Source organism: Hemitrygon akajei, chromosome 7 (genome assembly GCF_048418815.1).
Source record: "Hemitrygon akajei chromosome 7, sHemAka1.3, whole genome shotgun sequence".
NCBI lineage: Eukaryota > Metazoa > Chordata > Chondrichthyes > Myliobatiformes > Dasyatidae > Hemitrygon > Hemitrygon akajei.
This window is the reverse complement of record NC_133130.1, coordinates 31,255,519-31,283,508: the sequence shown is the minus strand read 5'-3', so window position 1 is coordinate 31,283,508 and position 27,990 is coordinate 31,255,519. Positions and strand designations below refer to the sequence as shown.

At 39.8% G+C, this 27,990-nt stretch overlaps 1 protein-coding gene across 2 annotated transcripts in view; it reads right to left on the bottom strand.

Annotated features, from left to right (window-relative positions):
• The window catches only part of fmn2b (formin 2b), a 464,635-nt gene that overhangs the window by 141,790 nt on the left and 294,855 nt on the right, over positions 1-27,990 (bottom strand). For both annotated transcript variants that reach the window (XM_073050587.1, XM_073050588.1), the window contains exon 14: positions 22,383-22,475. In XM_073050587.1, the coding sequence (XP_072906688.1) occupies positions 22,383-22,475 (93 nt within the window). The remainder of the gene's footprint in view (positions 1-22,382; positions 22,476-27,990) is intronic.

The following is a 27,990-nucleotide window of genomic DNA, read 5'->3' as shown; positions in this document are numbered from 1 at the left end:
TTTCGTGACTCACTCTTGGACAACACTATCTTGAAAAGCTATTATAATGTAACGGAATTGGATTTTTGCATTGCCCATCTATTTCTTTTCACGTGTGCTTGTATGAAGAGAGTTATTTCTAAAGTTTATCATCTACAGCAAAGGAACACAAATGCAGAAAATAATGAAGTTACCATCCTGAAGCATTTGCAAATTTAAATGAAGCGGCAGAACGACATTAGAGGACATTTTCTTTTGAAGCAGCAATATGCAAGGTACACTCCAAAGGGGAGAGAGAGAGAGTAAATTCAATGGTCACATTCAAAAGGAAATTGGATAAATTCTTGAAAAGTAAAGCTTTTACAGATCCATGGGATAAAAGACTAATTGGAATTTCTTTCAATGAACTAGTTTAGGCACTATGGCACAGTTGGCTTTCTTTTGTGTTGTACAATTTTAACAAGGGTGAGATTTTTAAGTTGGAAAGCGTGACTAAGCACAGAATAGACAGAGAGCACAATTATGTTTAAAATGGTAGGTGGTGAACTACTTCGTCTCAAAATGGAATTTCAGAAAAGGGGAATGACATCACAACTTCCCAAGTAGACTATAGGCTGATGAGTCTTAACCTTTACTTTCACAGTCAAGTCTGCACTACTGATTTAATGACAAAGTAGAGAGATTTTTTTAAAATTTTGAACATACAAATAAATTAACCACATAAAGCAAATCTGGTTGTTGCATTTAAGGAGATAGTAGACTATTATTTAAAAGATGAAGGACTGCAGAGCCATGGTGAAATGGTACGGAGGAAGGCTGAGGGAAACACAGATCAGTCATGATCATATTAAATGGGAGGGCAGGCTTGAGTGGCTTTACAGTACCAGCGACAGGGGCTCTATTCCCACCACTGCCTGTAAGGAGTTTGCACATTCTCCCCATGACCGTGTAGATTTCCTCCAGGTGCTCAGGTTTCCTCTCACAATCCAAAGGCATACCAGTTGTGAAGTTAATTGGCCGTTGTAAATTGTCCCACGATAAGGTTAGGGTTAAATCGGGGGTTCCTGGACAGCACGGCTTGAAAGGCTGGAAGAACCAATTCTGTGCTGTATCTCAATAAAATAAAATAAAAAATCCCACTCTTCCTGTGTTTTTGCAAACAAATTGATGAAGCGAAGAGGCATGGAGTCCAGTGAGGAAACAACGATGGCATTCAGCAGTTTCAACAGCAGAACAGTTACCTGGTTGTTCAAAGTCAAAAGTAACTCAAGAGTCATGGAGAGTCTCACTGACCATGAGTTACCAAGAAAAGGGATGGTTTCGGTCACTGCCAAACCCCCGGTATTTAGCTGGAGGAAAGCTCTGTTCAGCTAACTGAGCAAAAGCAGGGGATCTTCGAAACCTGACACTGCACTGAAGTATTCAGGGGCAGCACACAGGAGTAGAGTATTACCAGCACAACTGCATGTGAAAGGGCATTTTGGCACAACATCATGAACTGAAGGGCTTGTTCCTGTATTTCACTGCTCTATATTAGAAATTAATCATCCGATCTCACTCTGCAACTAGGAACAAAGGTGGGAGAGTACAACTCTACCCAGCAGTGTGGGGGGGTTGGGGTGGGAATGACTACCGGTAGTTCCTTTGCAATGGGTAAAGACTGAATGCATTTTGCTTTTACACAACTATGCACAGCGAGCGTGTTTGATTAACATTCCTGTGAAGATTTAAATACTTAGTTTTAAAAATGTTAAACAGTTCACAGCTTAAAGCAAAAGCAATTCATACACGACATATGCTGGGCATCTAACATGTATAAAAAACAGAAAACACTATACTCAGTGGTTACTTCATTAGGTACACCTGCACGTTAACACAAACTCTTATTAGCCATCATGTGGCAGCAACTCAAAGCATGCAGACATGGTCAAGAGGTTCAGTCGTTGTTCAGATCAAGCATCAGAATGGAGAAGAAAGATGCAAATGACTTCGACTGTGGAATGATTATTGGGTCCAGATAGTGTTGTTTGAGTATCTCTGAAACTGTTGACCTCGTGGAATTTTCACACAGGGTCTGGAGTTTGCAGAGAATGGTGCAAAACAAAAAAGCAAGTCTATGGGCAAAAATGCTTTGTCATTGAGAGAAGTCAGAGGAGAATGGCCAGACTGATTCAAGCTGACAGGAAGACAATAGTAACTCAAATAACTAAACATTACAACAATGGTGTGCAGAAGAGCATCTCTGAATGCATAACACATCGAACCTTGAGGTGGATGGGCTGCAGCAGCACAAGACCACGAACATACACTCAGTGGCCATGTTATTACATGCAGGAGGTATAAACGGTCATTAAGTCAGGCCACATCTGCGAGAAGAAAAACAATTGGTGTTTCAAGTCAAAGAATTTTGCACTGCTTCACTCTTGTTCTGTATCTAGATTAACTAATTATTGTTTTGAGCATTGCCCACATGCACTCCTTCAGAATACGTCTCCTGCAATGAAAAATCTTTTCACTAGCCCCATTTCTCTCAGGGTCCAACACCAGCTGGTGATACAACTAATGGTCAAGATTCACTTTGTACCAAAGTATATCTTGGCCACTAGCTCTATCACTAACTAATGATAGAATTAATTAGCATAAGTGGTATCATTATTTGGTGATGCAACTGATGTTAATTAGTCTCCAGAGAGCAAATTTAATGTTACATTAGACAGATGCCAACTATTCCCAAGTTGTGCTTTGGGAAATACTGCATTCTCTCAACTGTCAACCTCATCAAGCAGGCTACCGATTTCACCAGTTGCAGGTAAACTGGAAACATCTTAGTGCTCTGTGAAATCAAGCACAGCTCAGAAATAGGAAGCACTTCCTCCAAAAATACACAATCTTTCAAACCTGTGTGGGACACACATTTAAGAGCTGTCAATGGTCTCTGTGCGTAGAGGTTGTCATGATCTTTCTGCCGTGTGCAGTAACAAGATCATGAGTCAACCAACAGAACGCATCATTCTGTTGAAAAACTGCTTTGCCAAACCCTTCACAATACAATCGAATGATTGTGTTCAGTTTAAACATCCACACAGAGCAGAGCAAGAACATCAAGATAGCATAGGTGGCAGAAAGGATAAAAAGTGCCTAATCTTGCTGATAATTATCAGCAAATGCAGCTTATTCAAACAAATAGTAAATTTAATGAAGGACTCAATTTAGCAAATTGTCATGGTGGGGCTTGTTCTGGCCCAATTACATGTCTAGATTGATGCCACTGATTGCAACCAGGATGCTCTGAATTAGCAAGTTTATCATTTGTGATAAATGGAATCCAGACAGCAAGCTCCATTTAACAAGCACTGCAATAGGAGCATTCTCATTCAAAAAGTACAATGGAGAAACATGCAGAATTTTTTTAAAAAACAGAAGAAAACAGACAAACTGGACTGTTAAAGGAACTTAGGTAGTCAGGCAACATCTGTGGAGGCAAAGGAACAGTCGACCCTGATGAAGGGTGTTGATTTGAATCATTGACCATCCTTTCCCCCCCACGGTTGCACCTTGACCCACTGAATTCCTCAGAAACAGCATTTTGGTTATGGATCTCAGCTTTTGTGGTCTCTTTTTGCCCTATTAAATGAGATCTCTAATAATAATAGTACTTTATTGATCCTCAGTAGGAAATCATTTCAGTACAGCAGCATTTAAAAACACACTTAGCAATTATAATTAATAATAAATATATAAGTAAAATAATAAGAGTTTGTTTTATGCCCTCCTCTCCATCACAAACTCAAAAGAGTCCAGGCTGTAGCCAAAGACAGATCTAGCCTTTCTGATGAGTTTATTTAATCTTTTTGCATCACCAGCACTGATACTATTCCTATGACTCGGGCCCAGGGGGCCGGCGTCAGGCAAACCTGCACGTCGGGTCAAAGCTTTGCCTTGTTACTGGTACCACATAGCCCAGTACTACCTGTCTCGGGTCGGATTGTCGGTGACTCAACCGGCACACCCACCTGGTGCACTTCGGTTAACCAGGGAGAAGGGTGCATGGGCACCCAGCAGGACTAAAAACAAAACCTGTCTCGGGTCGGATTGTCGGTGACTCAACCGGCACACCCACCTGGTGCACTTCGGTTAACCAGGGAGAAGGGTGCATGGGCACCCAGCAGGACTAAAAACAAAACCTGTCTCGGGTCGGATTGTCGGTGACTCAACCGGCACACCCACCTGGTGCACTTCGGTTAACCAGGGAGAAGGGTGCATGGGCACCCAGCAGGACTAAAAACAAAACCTGTCTCGGGTCGGATTGTCGGTGACTCAACCGGCACACCCACCTGGTGCACTTCGGTTAACCAGGGAGAAGGGTGCATGGGCACCCAGCAGGACTAAAAACAAAACCTGTCTCGGGTCGGATTGTCGGTGACTCAACCGGCACACCCACCTGGTGCACTTCGGTTAACCAGGGAGAAGGGTGCATGGGCACCCAGCAGGACTAAAAACAAAACCTGTCAAAGGGCGGATGAACTCCTTGAGAGTCAAAAGCCACCTACTGTCTGGGTCAGGAGTGGCGCGCCACATAGTCTTTCGTTTCGCGCCTTGTAAAGGCAAAGACAAGAAAGCACCGATGCTGCTCTCCCAACATAAAGCCGCAAAGAAGACTGCGCTCGCTACAACAGACTGGTAAAAGATCTCCAACATCCTGCTGCACTCATCTCAGAAAATGAAGTCTGCTCATCCCCTTCTTGTAAACAGCCTCTGTGTTGGTTCCCAGTCGTCACCACTGTAACTTCTCTCAGAATGTATACAGGACTCGTCACAGTCCTCTTCCTCCTAAAATCAATCACCCTCTCCCTGGTTTTGGCCACATTCGGAGCAGGTGATTCCTCTCGCTTTAACCAACCTTACCAAGCAACAAGCCAATAAATAATAGATGATATAGGTACGAAGTGATGTAATACATTTGGATTTTCAAAAGACTTCCAATATGGTCCTCCAGTGCCACAGGTTCAATATGATCCTCCAGTGACATCCCTATTCTGAGTATGTAGAACTGGGTGACACATAGCAGAATAGGTAACATGAGCTAGAGGTTATAACATTTTAGGATTAAAGGGTGGCAAAAGATAAAATTGTAATCTTTCACAAGCTGTGTAGCAGCACTAACAATTTGGTCTCCAGTACCTGTAGATCTGCTTTTATAAAGTTAACAAATTTCACAACACATGCCTGAGATATTAAATCTAATTCTGAAGAGTTTCAAAATATGAATTTAATTCACAACGATAAAGTCTATATAGAAAGCAGAACAAAAGAATACAGGGGTGTAAATGCACAAACCCTCTTGAAACTTGCTGTCTTCCCCTCTACTCTCAATCTTGGTATGGGATCTTGAGCCAAAACATTAACTATCCCTTCCCCACCACAGATGCGCCTGACCCAGAGCTCTTCCCATAGTTTGTTTTGCTTAAAGGGAATATTAGATCAAGAGGAGTCAGTGGGATTCATCTGCAGAGAACACTGGTATGGAGTATTGAGTAGAATGCCCTTTATAACCTGATTCTATACAATAAACAATACATTTAAATAGTACAGTTCACAAAAACCTTGCACTCCAAATCCCTGTAGTCAGCAAAATATTTGTGAAATGTAGTAGCCATTGGAATACAGGAATTGAGGCAGCCAATTTATGTACAGAAAGCTCCCAGAAACAAAAATGTGACAGAAACTGCATTAATTCCTACAAGACTGGTGCTATTTAGTGGGGTTAACAGTGTCCAGGCCATATTATACGGTATTGACATCCACCTTCCCAGACAGATTGTCTGTGCCAGTGGCGTAGTGGTATGTGCAGCCAGACTTTGGAATGAGAGCTCCCAGGTTTGAATCCAGCCAGCTCCTCTCCTGCTTTCCATGTGTGCTGGGTTGAACATTCACCTAGCAACTCTGCCTTGTAAAACAGACAAATGCTGAAGAAACAGCAAAGCTGTTGCTCAATGCACCAAACATGGCGCAGGGAGAAACTCTGCAAGACAGACTGTGCCAAGGATTAGTTTAACCAATGTTAGTTTTACTGCCTAAATGCTGAAGTGTTGCATCGTACTTTCCAGGATCAGTAAGTGAGTATTAACAAGATTGTATGTCAGCAGAAGAAACCATCCGTCCATCTCATTCATTCTTTTACCTACAAAGGGCGGGATAGTGTTGGCATTCAAACTTAGACACTTGTATTGAAGCCATTTGCATGAAAAAAGCTACAGTAAGCAGATCAGATTTTAAATAGCACACACATTCTTCTGGTGCTTATTTAAACACTTACATTTTGGAGCAAGATCTTGTCTCAACCAATTTCAAGAGCAGATTTGTATTAAATAGGACCTCAAATGTTTGTGATAATGACAGGAAAACAAAACAGACTGGGTAATAGTCAAGCCACATTGATATGGAACTGACAATTTCAAAGTATATAATGAGAAAATGACTTCATTAGCGCGTCCAGAGTAACACTACCTTGGTTTTGAATTACCTCTTTGGAAGAGGTGAACATTAACGAACTAACACGGAAGAGGACCAAACATATGATCAACTACTCAGGCAAGTCTCTTTCAGTATGAAGAATAAAAGGGGGGGAAAAGAGGTAGGTCATGAATCACTGAGAACAGGAGAAATTCCTTCTTATATAGGATCAGGGTACTGCATTGCATTTGGATCTTGCACACAATTTTTTTTTAAACCCTCTTGGGATGGGCAAGCAGAAGCCTCACTGACTGGCCAGCTGAGAAAACTGGTAGCCATCTTTTTGCCTAATCTTAGCCAACTGGCAAACCTGCTAAGACTCTGAAAGCCCTTGAAATTAAAATGAATATTTTCAAAAGACAATGAAATGACAATTATGTTGAATATAAAACAAAACACAAAATGACCAAGACATTCCTAATTATACAAGTTTACATAACCTTAAAAAATTAATTACCCAAAATTTATGCTTGCCATTAAAGCCGTTTCTCTACAAAGAAAATAAAGACTTGCTATTCTGGTAGGTACTGTCTGTTGTACTGCTAGCATTTTGGGCTGCAATGAAGGTTCTCCATCTCGGTCTGTTCTTGGCCGTCTCCTCTATTGTGTTCCAGCTGTGGTCCAGGATCCTCATTTCTGTCTCTACAATGCAGCACCAAGTTGCCTTTGGGCTCCTGTGTTTCCTCTGTCCTTCAGGGGTCCAATGAAGTGCCGTCCTGATGGAGTTGGTCTCTCTTCTCATCACATGCCCGATCCATCTCCAGAGTTTCCTCATGATGATTGTACCCATGTTCTTTTGGCGATACTGAAGGAGTAAGGTGTGGGTGGAGATCTTCCTTGGTCAGAAAATATGGAGCAACTTCTGGAGGCTGCTGGTGTGGAATGACAGCAGCTTGGCAAGGTCGTTCTCTGTTATACTGTTCTGGTACCCAATTTATGTTCCAGTTCATGTTCTGTATCTCGATCTCACAAGGAACATATTCAGCAAAATCCTAATAAACAGCCACCAACAACTTTGGGACATCTATGTTTGTCATAGTCAAGCAACAGAGGGACATCTCTTTCAGCCCACCAAGTCTACACCAATATCCAGCACTAATCCACACTAACAAATTTTATGTCCGCTCCACATTTCCATTAAATCTTCTAAGATCTATCACTTACCCACACATTGTTTTAAAGTGGTCAATTAAGCTACAAGCATATTGTTGGGATGCTGAAGGAAACACGAGCAATGTAGGAAACCCACAAGGTGACCCAAGGATGTGTAGTGACGAGGTCAGTATTAAATCATGGTCTCTGGAGATCTGAGGCAGTTGACCGACCAGCTGCACCACCATGCTGTCCATTTGTATTGGGAGTGCAGCATTTTGTGACAGTAAAGGTGGACCACAGGGAGAGCTCAACAGAAGTGCCAGCACTTAGCGGCTCACTATAACAGTGTCTACCAGATCTGTGCATGCTGGCTCATGGCATATTCAAAATTACCCTCCTCGACCTTTCACCTCTTTTGAATGGAGGCATGTGGCCATCACTTTGAAATAAATACAGAAAAGAGTGGTAGGTGCTGTTATCACACCCAAGTAGTCATACATAAAAGCAGCAAAGCCTACAAATGGCCAAATTTTAACATACTCTGGTGGAAAGGCATTGAATTGAGAAATAAATGGTTTCCTTTTTCACATATACTGCTCGATGTGTGTAGGATTTCTAGCATTTTTTTCCCCCATTTATCTTGGAATTTACAGCATCTTTAGCTTTTTGATGTTCCGTTGCAATTCCACGGCAAGTCTGTGAAAAGTGTTTCGGACAACACCATAATGAAGTGGCTCTGGAGGCGTATGGAGTTTTCAGGACGATTTTCCCTTGCCTCCAGTATACCTTGAAGGATTAATGCAGCACTTTATTTAAAAAAACATCAAATACATTTACTGGCACACAAGTATTTATGAGCCACCACTGGAATGGAAACTTTTGTAGTCTTTTCCTTACAGAAAATACAAAGTCAAATTCTGCACTCTCCTTCAAATTTGTCTACAAAATAATAAGCTTCACTGGCAAAAAATAAAAGTGCTTCTCTTCTGGAAAATGTATAGCCATTTCAGAAATATGTCCATAAATCGACTTCCCTGCTCCAAAGTTCTTTTTCTAATCATTCCATATGGCACTGGTTCTTTTCTCTTTAGTAGAGCAAATGCAACTTTGAAATACAAGTCACTTAACCCACAGGAATCCTGGACATTCAAATAGTTTGGCAGGGACTAATTTTCCCTGTCGCTCCATCCAAGAGGGATCTTACTTTGTGTTTTTTTTTAAACTGCAGTAATATAGCCAATACTTGTTATTTGTTTTTATTCTTAGAAAATAGCACATCTCACTCCTCTGAAGCCCAGTGTGTGTACTGAAGAGTGTAGATATTTGAAATATCAGAGATGTTTTTATCCCTAGTAGTGAAATGACCATCTTGCGAGCTGTGCTCAAACCCAAATGGAAATAGCAGTCACTAACACTGGTGTAAATCGCATTCATATATAATAAGTACTCTTATTTTAGAACATAACAGCAACTCAAACTGGCTTTGGTGTCAACAGAATCCATTTTTAAAAGTTAAACTCAACATTTTACTCGTGCAACAGGACACAGTAATTTATCAAACACTTAACATTTAACTTTCAAATATAATCCTGAGGCAGATACACACTTCCTACTAATTGCAGCAGAAATTAAACAGTTTGTAAATAATTCACATTTCCAATACTACTGACTTCAGTGAAGCCTTCAACAATTCCTGCAAATACCTTGAGCAATATTTTACTCAAGTCCCTGTTTTATATATGCACATAATTACAACAACCTTGATGTTAACAGAAGTATCAAAAAAGTAAAACAACAAGTTACGCATTTTGCAGATGCTCTAACTTGCAAGAGTATTTATGAGATATTTATTACCTTGCAAAAGCACAAATGGGGTAATAATCCCACATGCCCTTTGCCACAACTCACTAATTTGAACAGCAAGGCTATCTTGTTCAGTCATTAATGTATCAAGACCAATGTAAACCAATAATTTCTTTGACAGAAGTTTCAAAAAGGTGGCGCATTACTAAAGATCAGGAAAAATTACCAGTAACATGTCAAATCGCTTTTGCAGTGACTATCAACAGTTGCTAAACTGTGTACTGACAGGTGCTGGCCATGTTCATTGAAGGAGTGGCTTCATTTCAGCTAGACTGGCACCCAAAGTTCCCGACTCCTGCAACACTGGACAGTAAGCATTGCAAACAAACCACGTATTATTAACAATTACTCAGCCTTCATCATTATTTATTTTGAAATCAGGAGAAGACCCTTGCTGGCAGAAGAGGGGTGGGGAAAATCAAGAGGATCAAGTTTTAAGGATTTCATGCTTTTGTGTTTGCTAAACTGGTGAAAAATTGCCTGGTTGTTTTTATTCCCGATCACAGTGTGAACCCTAGCTGAGAACCCCATTGATTATATCTGTCTAAACATTCAAGCAGAGCTGGAGGTGGGTGTGGAGAAAAATATCCACTTCTACTGAGATCAAAGGTCCATGAATTTGGGGGGGGGGGGCTCTGAAACTGAACTTTTCAAAACTGAAAAGTGTCAAAATTAAACCAGTTCAATGATCAAAATGAGTACTACAGGAAACACTACAGTCATTATAAGCTGCATGTCCTTTGCGAAACTTTGACACTAGTTTGCCTGATGAGAAAACAAGTTTTTTTTATATACACATTAGAAGATATTGATGTTATTTTATCCATCCTAATTAATTACATTAAGTATACATTACAGAAATTTGAACCCCTGACATATCTGCTGGCTGAATATACAAAATGACATCAAACATCTTAAAAATGTTTGGCCATGGAAATTTGAAAGCCTATTTTATGCTTGATATGAATACAAGCTTTGAATATATTAGCCACTTTTAAAAATCACTGCAGTATAACAGATTTGTACCAAATCTGAGCAGAGTTCTGGATTTTGAACTATTTATATTGGAATATCCAATTTAAATATTAATCTATTGACAAGCCACTTTAGCAAAGTCAGTGGATAGCAAATGACCTTGGAAAAAAAAACGATTTAGCTAATTAAGTTGCTCTATGTTTATTTAAATTCACTAAGCTAACAAAACTTGAATTAAATTTTCTGCAAATTAGCCCAAGTAAAAACTACAAAGGGGGGATTAAATCAACACAGCATGGTTGCTTTAAAGCTCTTATCAACTAAACAGCTTGTAGCTCAGAAAATAATCACGGTTTAGCACAAGACCAACTTTAACGTTAGTTTAATTTAAAGCCTGGAAAACTTAAAGAATTAACAACCTCACACATTAGGAACAGAGCTGCTTGGAAAAGTGAATTTGTTGCAACCAACTTTTTTTCAAAAGCTACACTGTATTGCATAAATTGTCTTAAAAACAATTCAAAAGGTATTCAATTATTCTATAGATTGAAAATACCAAAGCATCAACCACGTTTGATCATTTAACCATCAGAGAATTTAGAGAAACATTTCTCTCTCTCTCCCTCCCCACTTATTTTCTTAGCAAAATAGCAGGCTGTACTTGAACACAGTGCTGATGGCAAGAACTTGTCAGAAAGCAGCACGTTACAGACACGTATTTCTAATGAAGGAAAACAAAAAAATCTTTCAGGGCTTGGCAGGATAGATGAAGGGACCATGTTTCCATGGTTGGGTTCTGGTGTCTATGGTTAGAGACTCAACATAGGGGTCCCCTGATCAGGATCATGCTATGAAGGAAACAGATCCAAGAGTGCAGTGAACCTTTGGAATTTCTTACCTTGAGAAGAATTACTCAGTATATTCAAGAGATAGGTTGATAATTTTTTTTTTGCTTATGAAATAAATCAAAAATTGAGATTAATACAATAAAGTAGCTCTGAGGTTAAGCATCAGATCTGAGTGGGACAGACAGACAAATAGCCCAGCTTTATCAGTTACTCCAAGCATGGAATTAACCAGATTATTTTCCAATGGACATGGTCATCAGGACAATCCATCAATGAAAACTGTAGAATGAGATCTATCTGGTTGAGGGAGCTTGAGGTGTTCAAACTGTTGGGTTTCCTACTTCATAAAAATATCCTCGCTCGGAGCACTGCATTGGCTTTAAACTGCTTGCAGGTCTAGCTATTGCTCAGAACACTGCATAAATGAGTCTCATCTTCCAAAGTACATAGTGTCGATTATCTGCATGGTAATTTTATTAATAAGTTTGAGTCAGTGGGAATGAGAGGAAAATTGCAATGTGGAGTCCTGTTCAGCACCTGAGCAGTTTTTCAGTATTCAGTTCTGATGGAATGGAGATAACCAAGTTTCACACATTTCTCTAACACCAAGCGATGAACAAAAAAAAACAGGAATTAAAGTGTTACTGCTGGTTTCAACATTTGTTTTCATTCAATCAGTCTAGTGCCAAAGTGCTAAAATGTCAGACATTTCAATGGTAAAAGGCGAATTCCAATGATTTGTTGAAATAAGCAAAGAAGTTTTTTTTAAATGAAAAATATTCAAATTTGGAACATACACTGCATAATGCAGACCAATCAAGTGGCCACTTTATTGGGTACACGATCATTAAATCTGATATCTAACCAGCCAATCATGTGACAGCAACTCGGTGCATGAAAGCATGCAGACATGGTCAAGAGGTTTGGCTGTTGATCAGACCAAGCATCAGAATGGGGAAGAAATGTGATCTTAGTGACTTTGATTGTGGCATGATTATTTGTGCCAAACAGTGCGGTTTGAGTACCTCAGCACCTATTGCTCCCCTGAGATTTTCATGCAGAATAGTCTCTAGAGTTCACAGAGAACGGTGGGGCAAAAATAAACATCCACTGAGTGGCAGTTTCATGGGTGGAAAAATACCTTTGTTATGGAGAGAGGTCAGTGGAGAAAGGCCAGACTAGTTCAGGTTGAAAGGAAGGTAAGAGTAACTCAAATAATCATGTGTTACAATAGTGGTGTGCAAAACTGCGTCTCTGAACACACAAGCTGAATCTTGAAGTGGATGGGCTTCAGTACCAGAAGACCATAAACATACACAGTGGCCACCTTATTAGGTACAGGAGGTACATATTAAAGTTTATAATATCCATAATCTGGATAGGTGATTACCAGTGTTAATCAGCTAATAAATTCAAGCATAATTATTTACAATCCAATACTAAACTTACCATTAGGAAATTGCTGATTGCTCAAGAATTTACATTATAGTACACAAGTACTGAAAGTCTCGAAGGACAATGGAAAACATTTTGGCTGTCTTACGATCTTGGTCAAAAATAATTTTAGTTGGATGAAGGGAACATACCACACGGCAAAGCAATCAGCAGACTATGAACCTTGAAACATCTTTCCAAGCTCCAGAAGAAATTTTTTTTACTATAGTTTTAAGAGACTGCTGACAACATATTGGCAGTTAATTTACAAAGCAGACCACAGGGAGATGAGTGGAGGTAGATAAATAGCCAAGTTGGCCAGCAGTTTAAATGAGCGACTGAAGGAAATACTTCAAAAACAAAACTGATTAACACTGGATCCTTGTTCAGCAAAAAAGCACAACTGACACATAATTCATCCCCAACTGTTAAGAGTTTTTTTAAAAAAACAGAATCAAGGTGGTTAGAGAAAAAAATGACAGTCATTAAAGAATAGGCACAAAATGAATGAAAAGTGCATGCTGCATCCCATTTCAAAAGGTTCAGAAATTCAGACTGTTTTGTGTTCTTTTAAGTTACGATGCTATGCAAGCCAATTTCAATGCCACTTGCAGTAAGCATCATTCAAGATCATTTCCAGTGAAATCAAATTGACCGCAAAACTGAACTGGACACTTCCACATAATAATCATAGGAACACATTTGACGTCAGTGTCATGTGCACAACAAATGCCTTATTTTGCAATGCACATTTGTATCTGACTGATGTATTTGGGAAGAAATCTCCACACTATGAACACATGTATGCATATTATTACATTTAAGATCACATCATGGTAATGTGTTAATTAAAAAAAAATGAAAAAGGACCTTTGCTTGACATTGGGAGGCACTACCGGACTCCTCTAGAAGTTACTGCAGTCAGCTCCATCTTCCGAAGTCAAAGGGTGTGCTAAAATAAACAGCGTGTTCCTTATTCTAGCATTGAGCTGCTGAGATGCACAGTGATGAAGCTGACAATTTCACTGAAGGCCAGGAATAGAAATACACACTGGCTCAGCTCTGAAATGAATTCATATTTCTTACCAGGCTTCAGACATAAGCCATTCAAGTCCATCCAGTCTCTGCAGTTCTCAGAATAATCCGGTCAGACCCATTTCTGCACATAATTGCAGTACGTTCCTGTTACTGATTCTCTTCCACAGTCATCATCTCCTCAAAGTAAAATTATCAATGTACAAATATGCTGCCCCGAGATTCATTTTCTTACAAGTATTCACAATAGAACAAAGAAATACAATAGAATCAACTGCACACCAATGACTGACAAACAACCAATATGTGCAAAAGATGAACAGTGCAAAAACATTAAAAAAAACAGTAAGACAGGTTGAATATCCCTTATCTGAAATACTTGTGGCTGGAAGTGTTTTAGGTTTTTTTTTGCAGATTTTGAAATAAGAGCTTGGGATCGGCATCATTTCCACTCAGAATGTGTGTGCTACTGGTAGGCAGTCTTTGTCTTGCACTTGTACTGATGCAGCCGCTCAACGTGTCAAGATTTTAATTAGTGACCTTCTTGTCAAACATATCAATGACTTTTTTGGCTGCTTTGTGAACAGATGTTTTGGCACCACAAATTTAAAAAAATTTAATACTGTGATTTAGTTAAATCTCTACAACCAGTCTACTTAATATTCACAACTGGCTTCACTTTTCAATTCATCATGACAGATCTTTCCTCATTTCGATATCAGTATACTGCTAAATGGCATTTGTTCACTCTGACACTGGTGAATCCACTCTTTCAGTACACAATCGAGATCTTAATTTTTCACTTAATGCGTTTTTCCCCCCTTATTTTTCATTTACGCTCATTACATATGCAAGGTCACTTCTCAGAACTGTTTGTGGTGTGCACTGCCTGGGAACATTCCCAGTGCCGAGTGGAATTTTCTATTTGTGACATCACATCAGTGTTCAAAAATAATTGGATTTTGAAGGTTTTCAGATAAGGGGTGCTCAACCTGTAATAAATGGGTAAATAAATAATCCTGTGGAAAATTAGTAGCAGAGTTCTTGAAGTAAGTTGTGTTTGGTGATCAGTTCAGTGCCGTGGTGAGTAACATCATCCACGCTGATTAAGAAGCCCAATGACTGAAAAGCAGTAACTGTTCCTGAACCTGGTGGCATGCGATCCAAGGTGGTATGTACCTCCTTCTCAATGGGTGCAATAAGAGCAGAGCCTGTATGGTGGGGGTTCTGCTCTCATCTGGCATGCTCCTTGTAGATACGCTTAGTGGTGGGGAGGGGGTTACTGTGATGGCTGAGTTCTCCTGCCAGCTACCCACACTGAAGGATATTTACGGTAGCTAATAACCTGCTAACCAGCATGTCTTTGCAATGTGGGAGGGAAATGGAAGACTAGGGAAACCCCAAATAGTCACAAGTATAATGTACAAGCTCTATGCAGACTGCATTCAAGGTCAGCATGGAACCCAGACTGGGTATTGGGCAGAAGCACTAACTGTACAATGATGATGCACCTTTACAGGTTCATTGCTTTTCACCAAAGTCTAACACATTCCATGGAAGGACTTTCAGCTACACATGAGCAACAGAGAGCACAGCAAGTACATTTTGAATCTCAATGCCCTCATCATAAGCAGATAAAAGTTGTCTTCCAACTTGCCGACTACTGCTACATCAAGGAGTGCACCAGGCACGCATTTTTAATAGAAGTTATCGCATCTACTATGCTATCAGCAAGGAGCAGTTTGAATCTCGCACTGCTGGCTTCCCTCAAGTGCAGGCAAATATTCAATGCAACTGAGCATCCCTTTATTAACTTTTCATCAGCTTGTACACAAACAGGTATGTCATTATCAACCACAAGGAAAAACCCTTTGATCTTGGGGGGGGGGGGGGGGGGCAACAGACTTTGGGTGACTTGCATAACATACCAAGCGCATGTGGAGACCTCATCATTGCACACTGTGCATTACTTGCAAGTGGATGATGGCAGGAACGACAAGAAAAAAGGAGCAGTAGGCCATTTAGCTTCTCAAGTCTGCCTTGACGTTCAGTAACATCATGGCTGATCTGTTCTGGACCCAGCTCCTTCCGCATGGTTCCACATAAATGTCAATTCCGCAAACTTTTAAATACTTACAAACTTTTAAATACCTTACACATTTCTAATAATCTGGCCTCTAGCACACTCAGGGGCTGAGTATTCCAGAGAAACTTCTACATGCCTTAGTTTAAAAATAACCACTCCCTTTTTCCGCAACATTCCCTCTCTACAACTCTCACATTAATGTTAACAGTTCAACATCTACACATCAGGCTCCCCAAGAGTTCTTTATGTCACCCCTCTTTCTACTAAACTCCAAGGAACACAAACCCAAATCCAAGGATGATAGGAATTATCCTGGGAATGTTCTTGAGACTGCTTGTAGTACTATTAGATTCTCCTTTTCCCCCTATAAGGATTCATTCACCTGAGTGGTTTGTTAAAACATCTCTGCATTTTGTAATGAACAGTGCCTCACTTAAGGATTTAGACTTCTGACCAAAATCCTTTTATTGAGATGTCGACATAGTATGCAGATCATGATGTCAACAATCCTGTGAGATCATAAAATTCCTTCCAATGTTCCCCACTGCTGGAACTGACTAATGCAGTCACTTCCTACCTAGCATCTCTCACATTAACCCCAACTTGCACATTTCCAACTGAGTGAGAGACCTCTCCCTCACAGCTTATGATGTCTTTTTCCACAACTACTGGGTGTGTACATTGATTCTGTGTGGCTACCTTAGGAAAGCTGTCTTGAACTGCTGATACTCCTTTGAATGTTACACAGGGAAGTGCAAAGTTGGACAAGGTCTCGTGGTAAAATGCACAGATTCCATTTTAACATTTTTGCTGGTTTATGAGAAATGCAAAACACCATTTCAGTATGAACTTTGATTAAATTCATATTGCTTTTATGAGAGGCAAGTTTCGAAGAGTGGCAAACATAGATACATTTTGGCAAAAAAAAATTCCAGCCAAGTTTCTGGGGATATACTTTAAACTGGTTTAATTTCATTTTTTCTTTTCTTAACAATTAGAAAGATAGTATTGTACAGCTCCAAGCTGACATGTGGGCTTATAACTGATTCAGTTTGCCAGCTTCACATTAAGAGAACAGAGTTCTGATTCTGAGCAAATGTACAAAGCCCTGCCATGAGGATAATTAGAAATTAGCTAGATTTTGAGGTCTGGCTGGTTTAGATGGAAGAAATAGTCTCAGTAGTTTAGGAAGAAGCACAAATGTACATCTGAAAGATCTGCATTATATTATGCACATTACAGAAGCAGCTGCACACAAAATGCTGGAGGAATTCAGCAGGTTAGGCGGCATCTATGGAAAAAAGCAGAGTCAACATTTTGGACTCAAAACCTTCAACAGGACTGGAGGGGAAAAAAAAGCAGCTATGTTATTTTGTTTAAATGTACATTGTGAATGGTGCTCACTACCAAAAGAAATTAGACTTCAGAGAAATAAAAACATGCCAAGTAGCAGAGAAATCCTATTATCGGGCTGGTAATCCAGAAAGTCTGCACTAAAATGGTCAAGAACAAGTTCAAATTAAGTTCATTACATTTTAAACTTCTCATTTGCTTCACCACTGCCATTTAGTGAAGAAAATCATGACACCAGGCCACCAAACTGATGATTGTTGAAGATGTGTAATGATCCCCCCCGACACCCAGCTTGATCTGCTCATCATCCTTCACCCTTCCCTAATCCAGCAATCACTTTGGGCTCCTGTCTCACCACTTCCCCTTTCCTTATACCTGCTATCTACGCTCAGTGTTAATGCAGGGCTTTGATCTGAAACGTTGACAAGTCCTTCCTTTCTGCTTCAACCTCCCCCCCCCCCCACCCCCACAGATGCTGTGTGACCCATCTGTTTCCTCAGCATCTGCAGTCTTGTCCTTCCATGTGCAATAAATGCTGGTATCATTAAAAAATGAAAACTATTCTATATTAAGTCCAAAGCAACTTTTAAAGAACACAGTTTTGTTTCAAAGTTTAAGTACATTACTTTCATCTCCTTTCAATGTGGTAGTAGCAGGAAAAAGAAATTGCTTTTTCTCTCTGTGTTGTTTGAATGTGACAATTGAATATATTATAAAGACAATAATATCCATACCAATATCAGGAGACCAGTAATTAAGGGATCCTGATGCATAGATATAGATTGTTTGTTTCACCACCTACAGATGCTGCTTGAGCCACTGAGTTTCTCCAGCAGATTGTTTGTTGAATATATTAACCCATTCATCCCCACACAAAAAGGTTTAAGTAGAAATGTTCAAATTTTTCACTAACACACAGCTAATTACTTCAAATTAAAAACTATCCTTTCTGTTGCACACAATCAAGGTACTCTTTTAAGCAATTAATTCTGCTTATACTTCCTTGGATACGTACTTTTGATTCTTCATAAATTGGCAGGTATCTGACACCTTTATGGAATATTCCCTAACCATCAATTAAGAATATGGCCTCATTTATCAACTGTACTGAAGGAAATCATCTAGTTCAGGCAATATTTTAATACAAAGGATTTTATATGGCAAACTTTAATCATTGTCAATTTTGGAAAAAGCTCATTTAATATCTAAACACCCTCCTGTCAAATAATACAATAAATATTAAAACGCAAGATTTTTTTAAATCTCTCAATTAGGAATGGAGCTTGATAGACTGAGAAATAATTCCTAATCATTCCATACAAAGATCACGAGATAAAACAAAGCTACTGTCAACAGTAGCATGGCCCAGTGGTTAAGGCGTTGGTCTAGTGATCTGAAGGTCACTAGTCTGAGCCTCAGCAAAGGCAGCGTGTTGTGCCCTTGACTACACATTGCTCTGCGACGACACTGGTCCTTGCCCCTTGCCCTTCTGTGGAGAGGGGAGGGCAGCTACTCTCCCAAACAACCCTTGGAAACTTTCCAAGGCGTAAATCCATGGTCTCTCGAGGCTAATGGATGCCTATTACTGTCAACAGTAGACATCTCCCAAGACCATGCATGGCCAGTGAATTCAGTTTTCAGTGCTCGAAATATATTTTGGGACATCCTGAAAGGGGGTTTGTAAGATAAATAAATGTAATTCCTTCCCCCCACCTCAAATTGAAATAAACCTTAATGGACTTGAATCAAATTGGACTCCTCCCTCAGTCAAGCATATGGGTTCTGAAAACTTACAATGGTTGCAAAAATGTATGTGGATAGTCTGAAAATGCTGGTGTCACTCTTCATGGGGGTCAGATAGAGCATTAATCAGAAGTTTCTAAATGAAGAAATGTTGCCTAACAGTGATTGTATGATAACCAGAGGGTATAGGTCCAAAGTAAGTTACAAATAAAATACAAGCAAAGAACTTTCTATTCTACAATGCTAGAAATAGAAATTAAAGTTCAGAAAATAATGGATCAAATTGAGATTCCAAATGTACCCGATTTTCAAATGCAGTCAACACCCAAAGGTGAACAACAGGACAATCGATCAAACCATTATATTTGAAAGAATAAAGTTATCCTTTCCACTTTCAATCTTTTGCATACCTAAATCAAAGGCTTGATCGGTATGCATTCAAAAGCCCCACTGAACCACAAGGTTATTGGCCAGTCCAAGACTTTCAAGTGGTTAATGAAACATTTAATTCAAGTAGGCACGTGCTAAATATCTAAGAGACTGACAGAAAGCCTACACCTTCATACTAGCCAAAGGGAGCCAACTACAGCCTGAAGCTGTTTCAGTCCATTGTTTTGTTTTTAAAAGTTTAATTCTAAAGCACTTTCAAAATATTTTTATTCCCCCACCAGCTAAGGTTAAGAAGACTCCCAATTCCTCTTGGCTACTGAGCCATATTAATTCAAAAGTTTGTTATATTTGTTTACTTTCACGGCCGTCACTCAGGCATGGCAGTGAGACTAGGACTATAGGCACCAGTCTGACAGCAGCCTGTGATCCCAGTCACACACCCACAAGGCTGATGGACAGCTCTGAAGGTAAACAATCTTTACTGTCTTAGGGCTTTGGAAAAATGTGTTTAAAAATGAAATAAGTTGAGACATTGCGGTTTTAAAGTCAATATCCACAGCCAATAATATTACAACTTATTTTTGAGTGCTGAAAAAGACAGAGCAAACTAAAGTCTGTTTAACAACTACACATCATTTCTCATGACACTAAATTGATTTCTGGAGCAATCAATTGCTGCCTACAAAAAAAAAGGGTGTTCTATTTCTGGGGCAAAAGAAATGTTTTAATGGTGGGGCACCTTCACTGATCAAAGGTAACCTTTTATTCTCACATTACAGACTATCCATTAATGACTTATGGTTGGATAAAGCCCCAGAATGTCTTCACACCCTATGTAGAAGTGGAGAGGTGCCGGCATACAGTTTGCCCACAATACCACATGTGGTTATGTTAAGGCAAGATTGGGTACTTGAACTAACAAGTGAAATCAAATCACAAAGGTACAAGTCAGTGGTTTAATTCTGGTCTAATTAAAATGATGCATCTTAATTTAGAATAAATATATCACAAGTTAAACCTTGAAACTCAAACGAGCACAGAAACAACTTTGTGCTGAAGATACTACCGGTACTTCTATTAGAATGCATCAGGACCTTAAATTAGCAGTTCAAGTACAATAGTACAAAATATCTTGGCCTAACATTCCTCTAGTTTGAGCTGACATTCGCTCATCTTTAATTGATGCATCATGGCATTGTATGGCAACTGTATTACATGAATCTGCAAAAACAAAAAAATTGTGGATACAGCTGAGCACTTCTCAAAAGCCAACCTCCCCTCCATAAACTCTGTCCATACCTATTGCCTCGATAAAGCAGCCAGCTTAATCATTGCCCAACATATTCTGCGCATTCTTCACCTCTCCCACCCCCAAATCTGGATGGAAATACTAAAGGCCAAAAGCACAAACTACCAGGTTCATAGACAGCTTCTATCCCACTGTTCGGAGATTCTGGAACAGTCCTTTAAGTACAATAAGATGCACTCTTGACCTCAATTTGCCTTTCCATGGCCCTGCACTTTATTGCCGCCTGCACTGTACTTTCTCTGCAATTGTGACATTATATTCTGCATAATCATTTTCCTCATTCTTCCTCAATGTACTGAGGTGATGGTATGATCTGTATGATGTTTATCACTGTATCTCAGTACATATGACAATCAAACGAATTTACCAAATGGCAATGCAACTACCAACCCTGTAGTTGGAGCTCTTTGAACTTCCCCAATTTGAGATTGTGGTGAACTACATATACCTGTCTGGACTGCTCCTGTGGCTCCTCCCACAGACCCCTGCTGACTGCTTCTGTGGCTCCTCCCACAGACCCCTGTATAAAGGCGATTGAGGCCTGATGCCCGGCCTCATTCTCCAGGATGTAGTGTTGTTCATTCTTCCAGTTAATAAAAGCCGATACCTCACTTCTTACGTCTCAGAGTGAGTTATTGATGGTGCATCAGAGGTTTTATTATTATCCTCCTGAATTTCAGGGACCAAGTTAAATGCTCACTGGAATTACATTGATTTTTTGAATGAGCCGTTCAAAGTTAGCTAATAAACTGTCCATACTTATAAAGAATAAATGGTCATGTGCTGCTTAAACACTTGTGCTGAAAAACAAGCAAATGCAATGGGAATCAAGATTCCTGAAAATAGATGTCAATAGCAGATTCATCAGAAAATAAGCTGACAAGATTATAGCCCAGAACCCAAACCCTGCCAATGTACTTGAACAAATGTAGAACTTGAAATCATTTGGACCGATATCATCTCCTACAGCAAATATTGGATTAAAAGGAGTATGCAAGCCTGTCCTCAGAACACACTTAGCTGCATACCATGTAAGCCACTGTCTGCATGTAAAGTATACATTCTAATTAATTTGCACATATTTTTAAACTGCAGATCTACAACCACTTTGCCGCTCTGATGAATGATTTATCCATCGATTCTAATGCGACTAAAAATACCATTTGAAAATTTTTAGGCCCTCAAAATTCAAAGAGCGCAGAAAGCTACCTGAAGTTTGAAACACCTAAAGTGTTGCCTTGGGCTTTGAGGATCAGATAGTCTGGTCTGCTGGATCCACGTTTCTGCAGTTTTATAACATGCAGAGTTGACTCATTCTCCTTAAATGGCCAAGTTGTCATCTCGAGCTATTTTGCTAAATAAAACAAGGAATTCAGTGTCTTTGTAGGAGATAAAAATTTGGAGCAGGAGGGGGAAATGTTCTCAAACCACTGACAAGAATGAATGAAATACTGTTCAATGAAATCAACTCAAATGTTTTAAACATTATAGCCTTCATTAGCTTCTTTGTTGATGCTAATAATATGCATAATTTTAATATAATGAAAGCAATTTCAGGTTCAGATATCAATGTTTTTGTTGAAGCATCCCAACAACCTCTCCTTAGGCCGCCTATATGTTTGTAATGTATTTGTGACACTGATTAATTACACTCCTTGGCAATACGTCATGCCAAAACAAATATTGCCATGGTTAAAATACATAATATCACTTACCTAGTCTTTTATTTATAAAAAGGTCTGAACTCTACTCCATTTACCTTGATTAATGAATTCTTCCATTTTATCTTTAAAAGGCTGTAGATGTTCTTCTGGTGAAAGGCGGCAGACTTTTTCCATTTCTGTCTCACAAACTGCAACAAGAAAAAGTGGAAAAATAAAACACTCAATGCCTGTTCACTCACTGCAAGTTAGGTTGCTTCACACTTTGTAATGGAAGGTAGAATCAGAGAGAACCTTTGGTGTTTCTTTTTTGTAAACCTAACCTAGCAGAGTGACACTTGGGGCCCGGTGGGATATTAAATGAAACACAATAATTGCTAGTTTTAACTTCACAAGACAAATTATTGAGAATATTTGCACAGAATTTGTTCCGTCATTGCTTGCTAGCAGAGACATGATAAATTCATTAAAACTGTAGTGCCATACACATTATGCAGAAATATCTGATTCTCCATAAAACAATTTATCATATAGCTTTATAGACATTGTAAATAGAAGGCCTATTAATTTTTTTTAGAAAAGCAACTTGATTTGTTTGTAACAGGAAAACTATGAATGAGAGCCATTAACTTAATGTGCTTTCATGATATAATGAGCAACTTCTCATCTCAATGTAAGTAGCAATTTACTCAATGATAAGCATGTCACTCTATAGAGAATTCCTGCTAATGATGTTTTCTCACTAGTTCTCGGAGGCTACCCAAATGGAATACAAAGTGTTTTTCCTCCAACCAAAGTGTCGCATTATCCTGACAGTGGAGGAGGCTATGGATGGACACATCAGAATGGGAATGGGAGGTGGAATTAAAATGGCTGGCCCCTAGGAGATCACGCTTTTTCTGGTGGACGGAGCGTAGATGCTTGATGAAGCAGACTCCCAATCTACATCGGCTCTCACCAATGTACAAAAGGCCACACCTGGAGCACCAAACACAGTATATAACCCCAACAGACTCACATGTGAAGTGTTGCCTCACATGGAAAGATTATTTGGGGCCCTGAATGGTAGCGAAGGAGGTGTAGGGGCAGGTGAAGCACTTGCTCCGCTTGCAAAAATAAGTGCCAGGAGAGAGATCAGTGGGGACGGACAAGTTAAATGCTTGACCACACATCTCCTGAAGTTACTGTGGCACGAATGCTCAGTATGACTGAGATCAATTCACTTGAGTGTTTGCAACCCAAGTAAAAACTTCCTTTCATCTTCCATCTAGCTTACATCTCCTACAAAACAAAAGTGAAATAAAAATTTCTTGAAAATTACGTCCAGCAATTTCATGAGGTGCACATTGCAATTGCAAGTGAAACATTCCAAATTCCAGGTGAATGATCAACACTGACATACCGTATGTGGTGAAATTTGTTGTTTTGTGACAGACTCCTCTAAAAAGTCAGAAAGTAGCAACTACAGTGAAAATGGTGTGGCAGCTTGTTTGAAGAATGTGATGAAGAGCAGCGACAAGGCTCCAAGCTACAATCTTGCTGCAGTCCTTTCAGTGAAGTGCCACCACATGGATAGTGACTAGGGCCCTTTGGTGCACTAAAGCAGTCCACCTACTGGAACACATCACACCACCTGCTTTTCACCGAGGTTCCAATAACCTCTGCAAGATGGGAAACAGTAACCACAACATCTCAAGTACATGGCAAAGCTACCACAGTAGTTTTTACATTTTGCACATCGGTAAATTATTGTGCATATTATTCTGTACTTTATTAGCTCAATTTATTATCATTGCAAAGTGTTTTTAAATATTGCTGCTGTAACAAAATAGTTTCCCACTCAGCATCAATAAGTACTATTTATATTATTGTAAGCCAGCTTATCTGGTAAACAGCAAATAATTCCCATGGGGTGGGTTCAAATTCAATCCAGATCGAAGAAGCTGTGGGACAAAGTGTCCGAATAGGTGAACACTGCTGTGTCACTTACAACACAGTAAAGTTCCTGGCTTTCTCCTCTCTCACACAGAGGGTGGACAAACTTTATTGGGATCTACCACAGACAATGTAGTCACCAGCTCTAAAGAGGGGGAGGAATTTGACATTCTGTTCTCCAGAGTTTGATGGTGAACATAAGATCCAAATCATGAATAAGTAGTGCAAAGAGAGACCCAAAAAAGTGAGATAGTGTACACGGATTCATTTTCTGTTCAGAATGGGGTGGAAGCGGTTTCAAAATTGTTGAGTATTTTGTCACAATCCTGTACCCACCCCCCCCCCCCCCCGATGGTAGCAAAGAGAAGGCATGTCCTGGGTGATGGGGGTCCTTATGAAGGTTACTACATTTTTAAGGCATTGCCTTTTGAAGGTGTCCTTGATGCTGGGGAGACTCATGCCCATGATGGAGCTGGCTGAGTTTGCATCATTCTGCAGCTTTTCCTGATCAGTGGTCCCTCCATACCAGATGGCAATACAGCCAGCTGTACTGTGGAGATCATTCCATCTGTAGAAATTTGCAAGAATCTTAGGTGACATAACAATTCTCCTCAAGCTCCTAATGAAATATAGCTACTGGTGTGCCTTCTTTGTCATTGCATCAGTATGTTGGGCCCAGGATAGATCTTCAGAAATACTGACACCCAGGATCTTGAAACTGCTCACCCTTCCCACTGCAGATCCCTTAATGAGGACTGGTGTGTGTTCCCTCAAATTCCCCTTCCGGAAGTCTGCAATCAATTCTTTATTCTTACTAATGCTGAGTGCTGGGTTGTTGCTATGACACCACTCAACAAGCTAATCTACTCACTCCTGTACACCACCACATCATCTGAAGATCTGCCAACAACAGTTGTGTCACCAGCACATTTCCAGATGGTACTTGAGCTGTCCCGAGCCACACATTCGTGGGTGTAGAGAGAGTGGAGCACAAGCTATGCACACATCCTTGAAGTGGGCCTGTGTTGACCTTCCATGAGATGTCATTTTTCAATCCACATTGACTGTGGTTTCCTGATAAGGAAGCCAAGCATCCAGGTGCAGAATGAGGTGCAGAAGCTAAGTCACCCCAGTAAAATCAGCTGCAGGAGGTATCTCACACCCATCTGGCATCTCAGGAGGCCACTGAGTGGATGAGACTGCACATTCAACTTGGAGAGTTTTCATGTCATATGTCAATAATAAAAAATATCAACAAGACCTCATGCTCTGCTGAGGTCCTGAATGCTGGTACTTATGCGGAGTCCCAAAAATGTACCTTTACATACTTCAGGACTCATTTTACTAATGCCCTTCAAGGAATTTGAAAAAGTTATACCTTCAAGTAATGTAAAATCTTCAGTAATTTTCACCAGAGGTTCAAACCTCTCAAAACAACCGATACATTGCAAATCACTACTGTAGTCTAAAGGAAGAAGAAGAATAGTCCTTAAGTCGGCAGTAGAGTTATCGGGGCACCGTCTTTTGACGGTGTTTCCACAGCAAGCTATTCTTGTTTTTACAAGGCCAAGTTGCTAGCTCAACACTCAACCCAACTTGGATTCGAACTCGGGAACCTTTGCTCTGGAGTCCGGCGCTGATATTATTGCGCCACCAATAATATAGTGAAAAGGACAATTTTTTTTTTTATATATAAAAACAGGCCAATACAGAGGCCACAGAGCCCACCACAGTCAGAGGTACTCTGACATAAAATGCACATCTGTTTTATTCCACTTGCTGTAATAATCTCTGCACCGGATCTATTCTGTTCCAACATTCATTCTGCAGCATAGAGTGCTCTCCCAGACCCAACTCAAATGGGCAGAAAGTACATGCTTTTGAAATTGTAAGATAATTATAGCTTTACAAGGAAGCTACTTCAAAGCCATTACCCAATTACTCTAACATCAAGAACTTTCTTCCATATCCATCTTTAGGGCAATGAACGTGCACAGGAGCATGATCAAGTCAGAGGATGACACTAGGAAGCACAAAGAGATCCAAAGGCTTGATCATAGGTTTTAAAGGAAACATCTTAAAAAGGAGGAAAGAGGTGTAAAGTATGAAATGAGGCATGTGACTACAGCTGGCTGTAGTGAGGATGAAGCCTCAAGCCACAATGCGCCTGTTTACACCTGCCCAGGAGAGAGGTGGCATAGGTGTGCCCCACTAGAAGCATTGTGGCATGGCATCCATGTTGGAACTGGTGTTGCTCGCCAGTGATTGCTTGGCAGAAGACAAGCTGCATTGTGTTCGACTGCAGACTGCTGCAACATTCATGGACTCAGGGACTTGGACTACAGTTATTGTGTGACTGTATTTTACTGACATCTTGTACGTGCTTATGTTGTGTATGACTGTTAGTACTATGTTTTGCACCTTGGCCCCAGATTTGCGCTGTTTCATTTGTCTGTATTCATGGGCATTTATGTATGGTTGAATGACAATTGAACTTGTACTTGCATAAGGCTCCAGAATTAACTTCAAGGATGTTTAAAAGACCAGAATTGGAAGAGAGCAAATAGTCATATTTCTTATTAAAACCATGACTTAAAGGATTCTGAACAAGGTAAAATTAATAGCAAAATTTATAGATAAAAAGTAATATTTTACAATTGACTGAGAAATGGGGAGAATGGGAAAGTAAAGAGGAAATGTTGCTTATAAATTCTGGTGCATTTAGATGACCATAGAGGAGAGGACCATCAACTACTTGATGTACTTGGCAAAGCCAAAACATCTGAGAAAATTTAGAAAAATAAAATATAGAGAAACAGTATTGAAGTAGTCTAAGTATTTTAAAAATGAGTTTTCTTTCTGGATCATTTACTTTAAAAACAAAATTAAGTTGATTTTATTTCCTTGTGGGATTAAGCAGAGTTCATGAATTTACAAGGTGGCACAGTGCAAAGCAAGGATGTAGCGGACGGCATTTTGTTAGAACTTCTGCCAAACAACCACATTCTGTCACAGTGACTTCACTGTGGGAATATTTGACTCTGCCTCAATGTCACCTGCCTACAGCTGTCTAGTTATGAGTTCCTCATTGCTCAGACCAAATATCTAACCAGAGTGTCTACTTAGACTGAACAGACTGCATTTAGCCACAGACGTTTGCTTAACAGAGAGAAGGCGACAGGCAGACAGTCTTTGCAGTCTGTTTGCTCAGTTTGCAGTCATTTATCTAAATGAGGAACAGGACTCCAAAACCTTGGATCAATATTTCCATCAATATTCTTTCAGGGACATGTACAACTTTTAAAGAATCAACTTTACAAACTCTACAGAGTAAATGCTCACCTCCAATTAGACCAACATCTTTCAAAAAACTATACTCAAGATAAATGGCTCAAATGTAGCCCAAAGCGTATCCTATAACATTAATGCAAACTCAACAGAAGGGAAAGTTAAACGTACACCACAGAGGGCAAGTGTCTAAAGCACTTAACTGATTGTGATCAGACAAGAACTGACACCACTCCAAAGGTGACAAAAAGTTCCTCCAAAGAAGGAAGCCTTTGGTGATGTGGTGCAGTGAAGGAGAAGCAAAAATGCAAATACAAACACCAGCAAATTTGTACCTATTCAAGGGATGAAAAAGTCAATGTCAAGTTTATGAATTTTTGATGGGCTGGAGATCACCCCCTTCACCAAGGGTATGCCCCTTCTCATTATTACCATCCGGAGGGAGGTAGAGAAACCTGAAGGCACGCACCCAGTGATAAATAA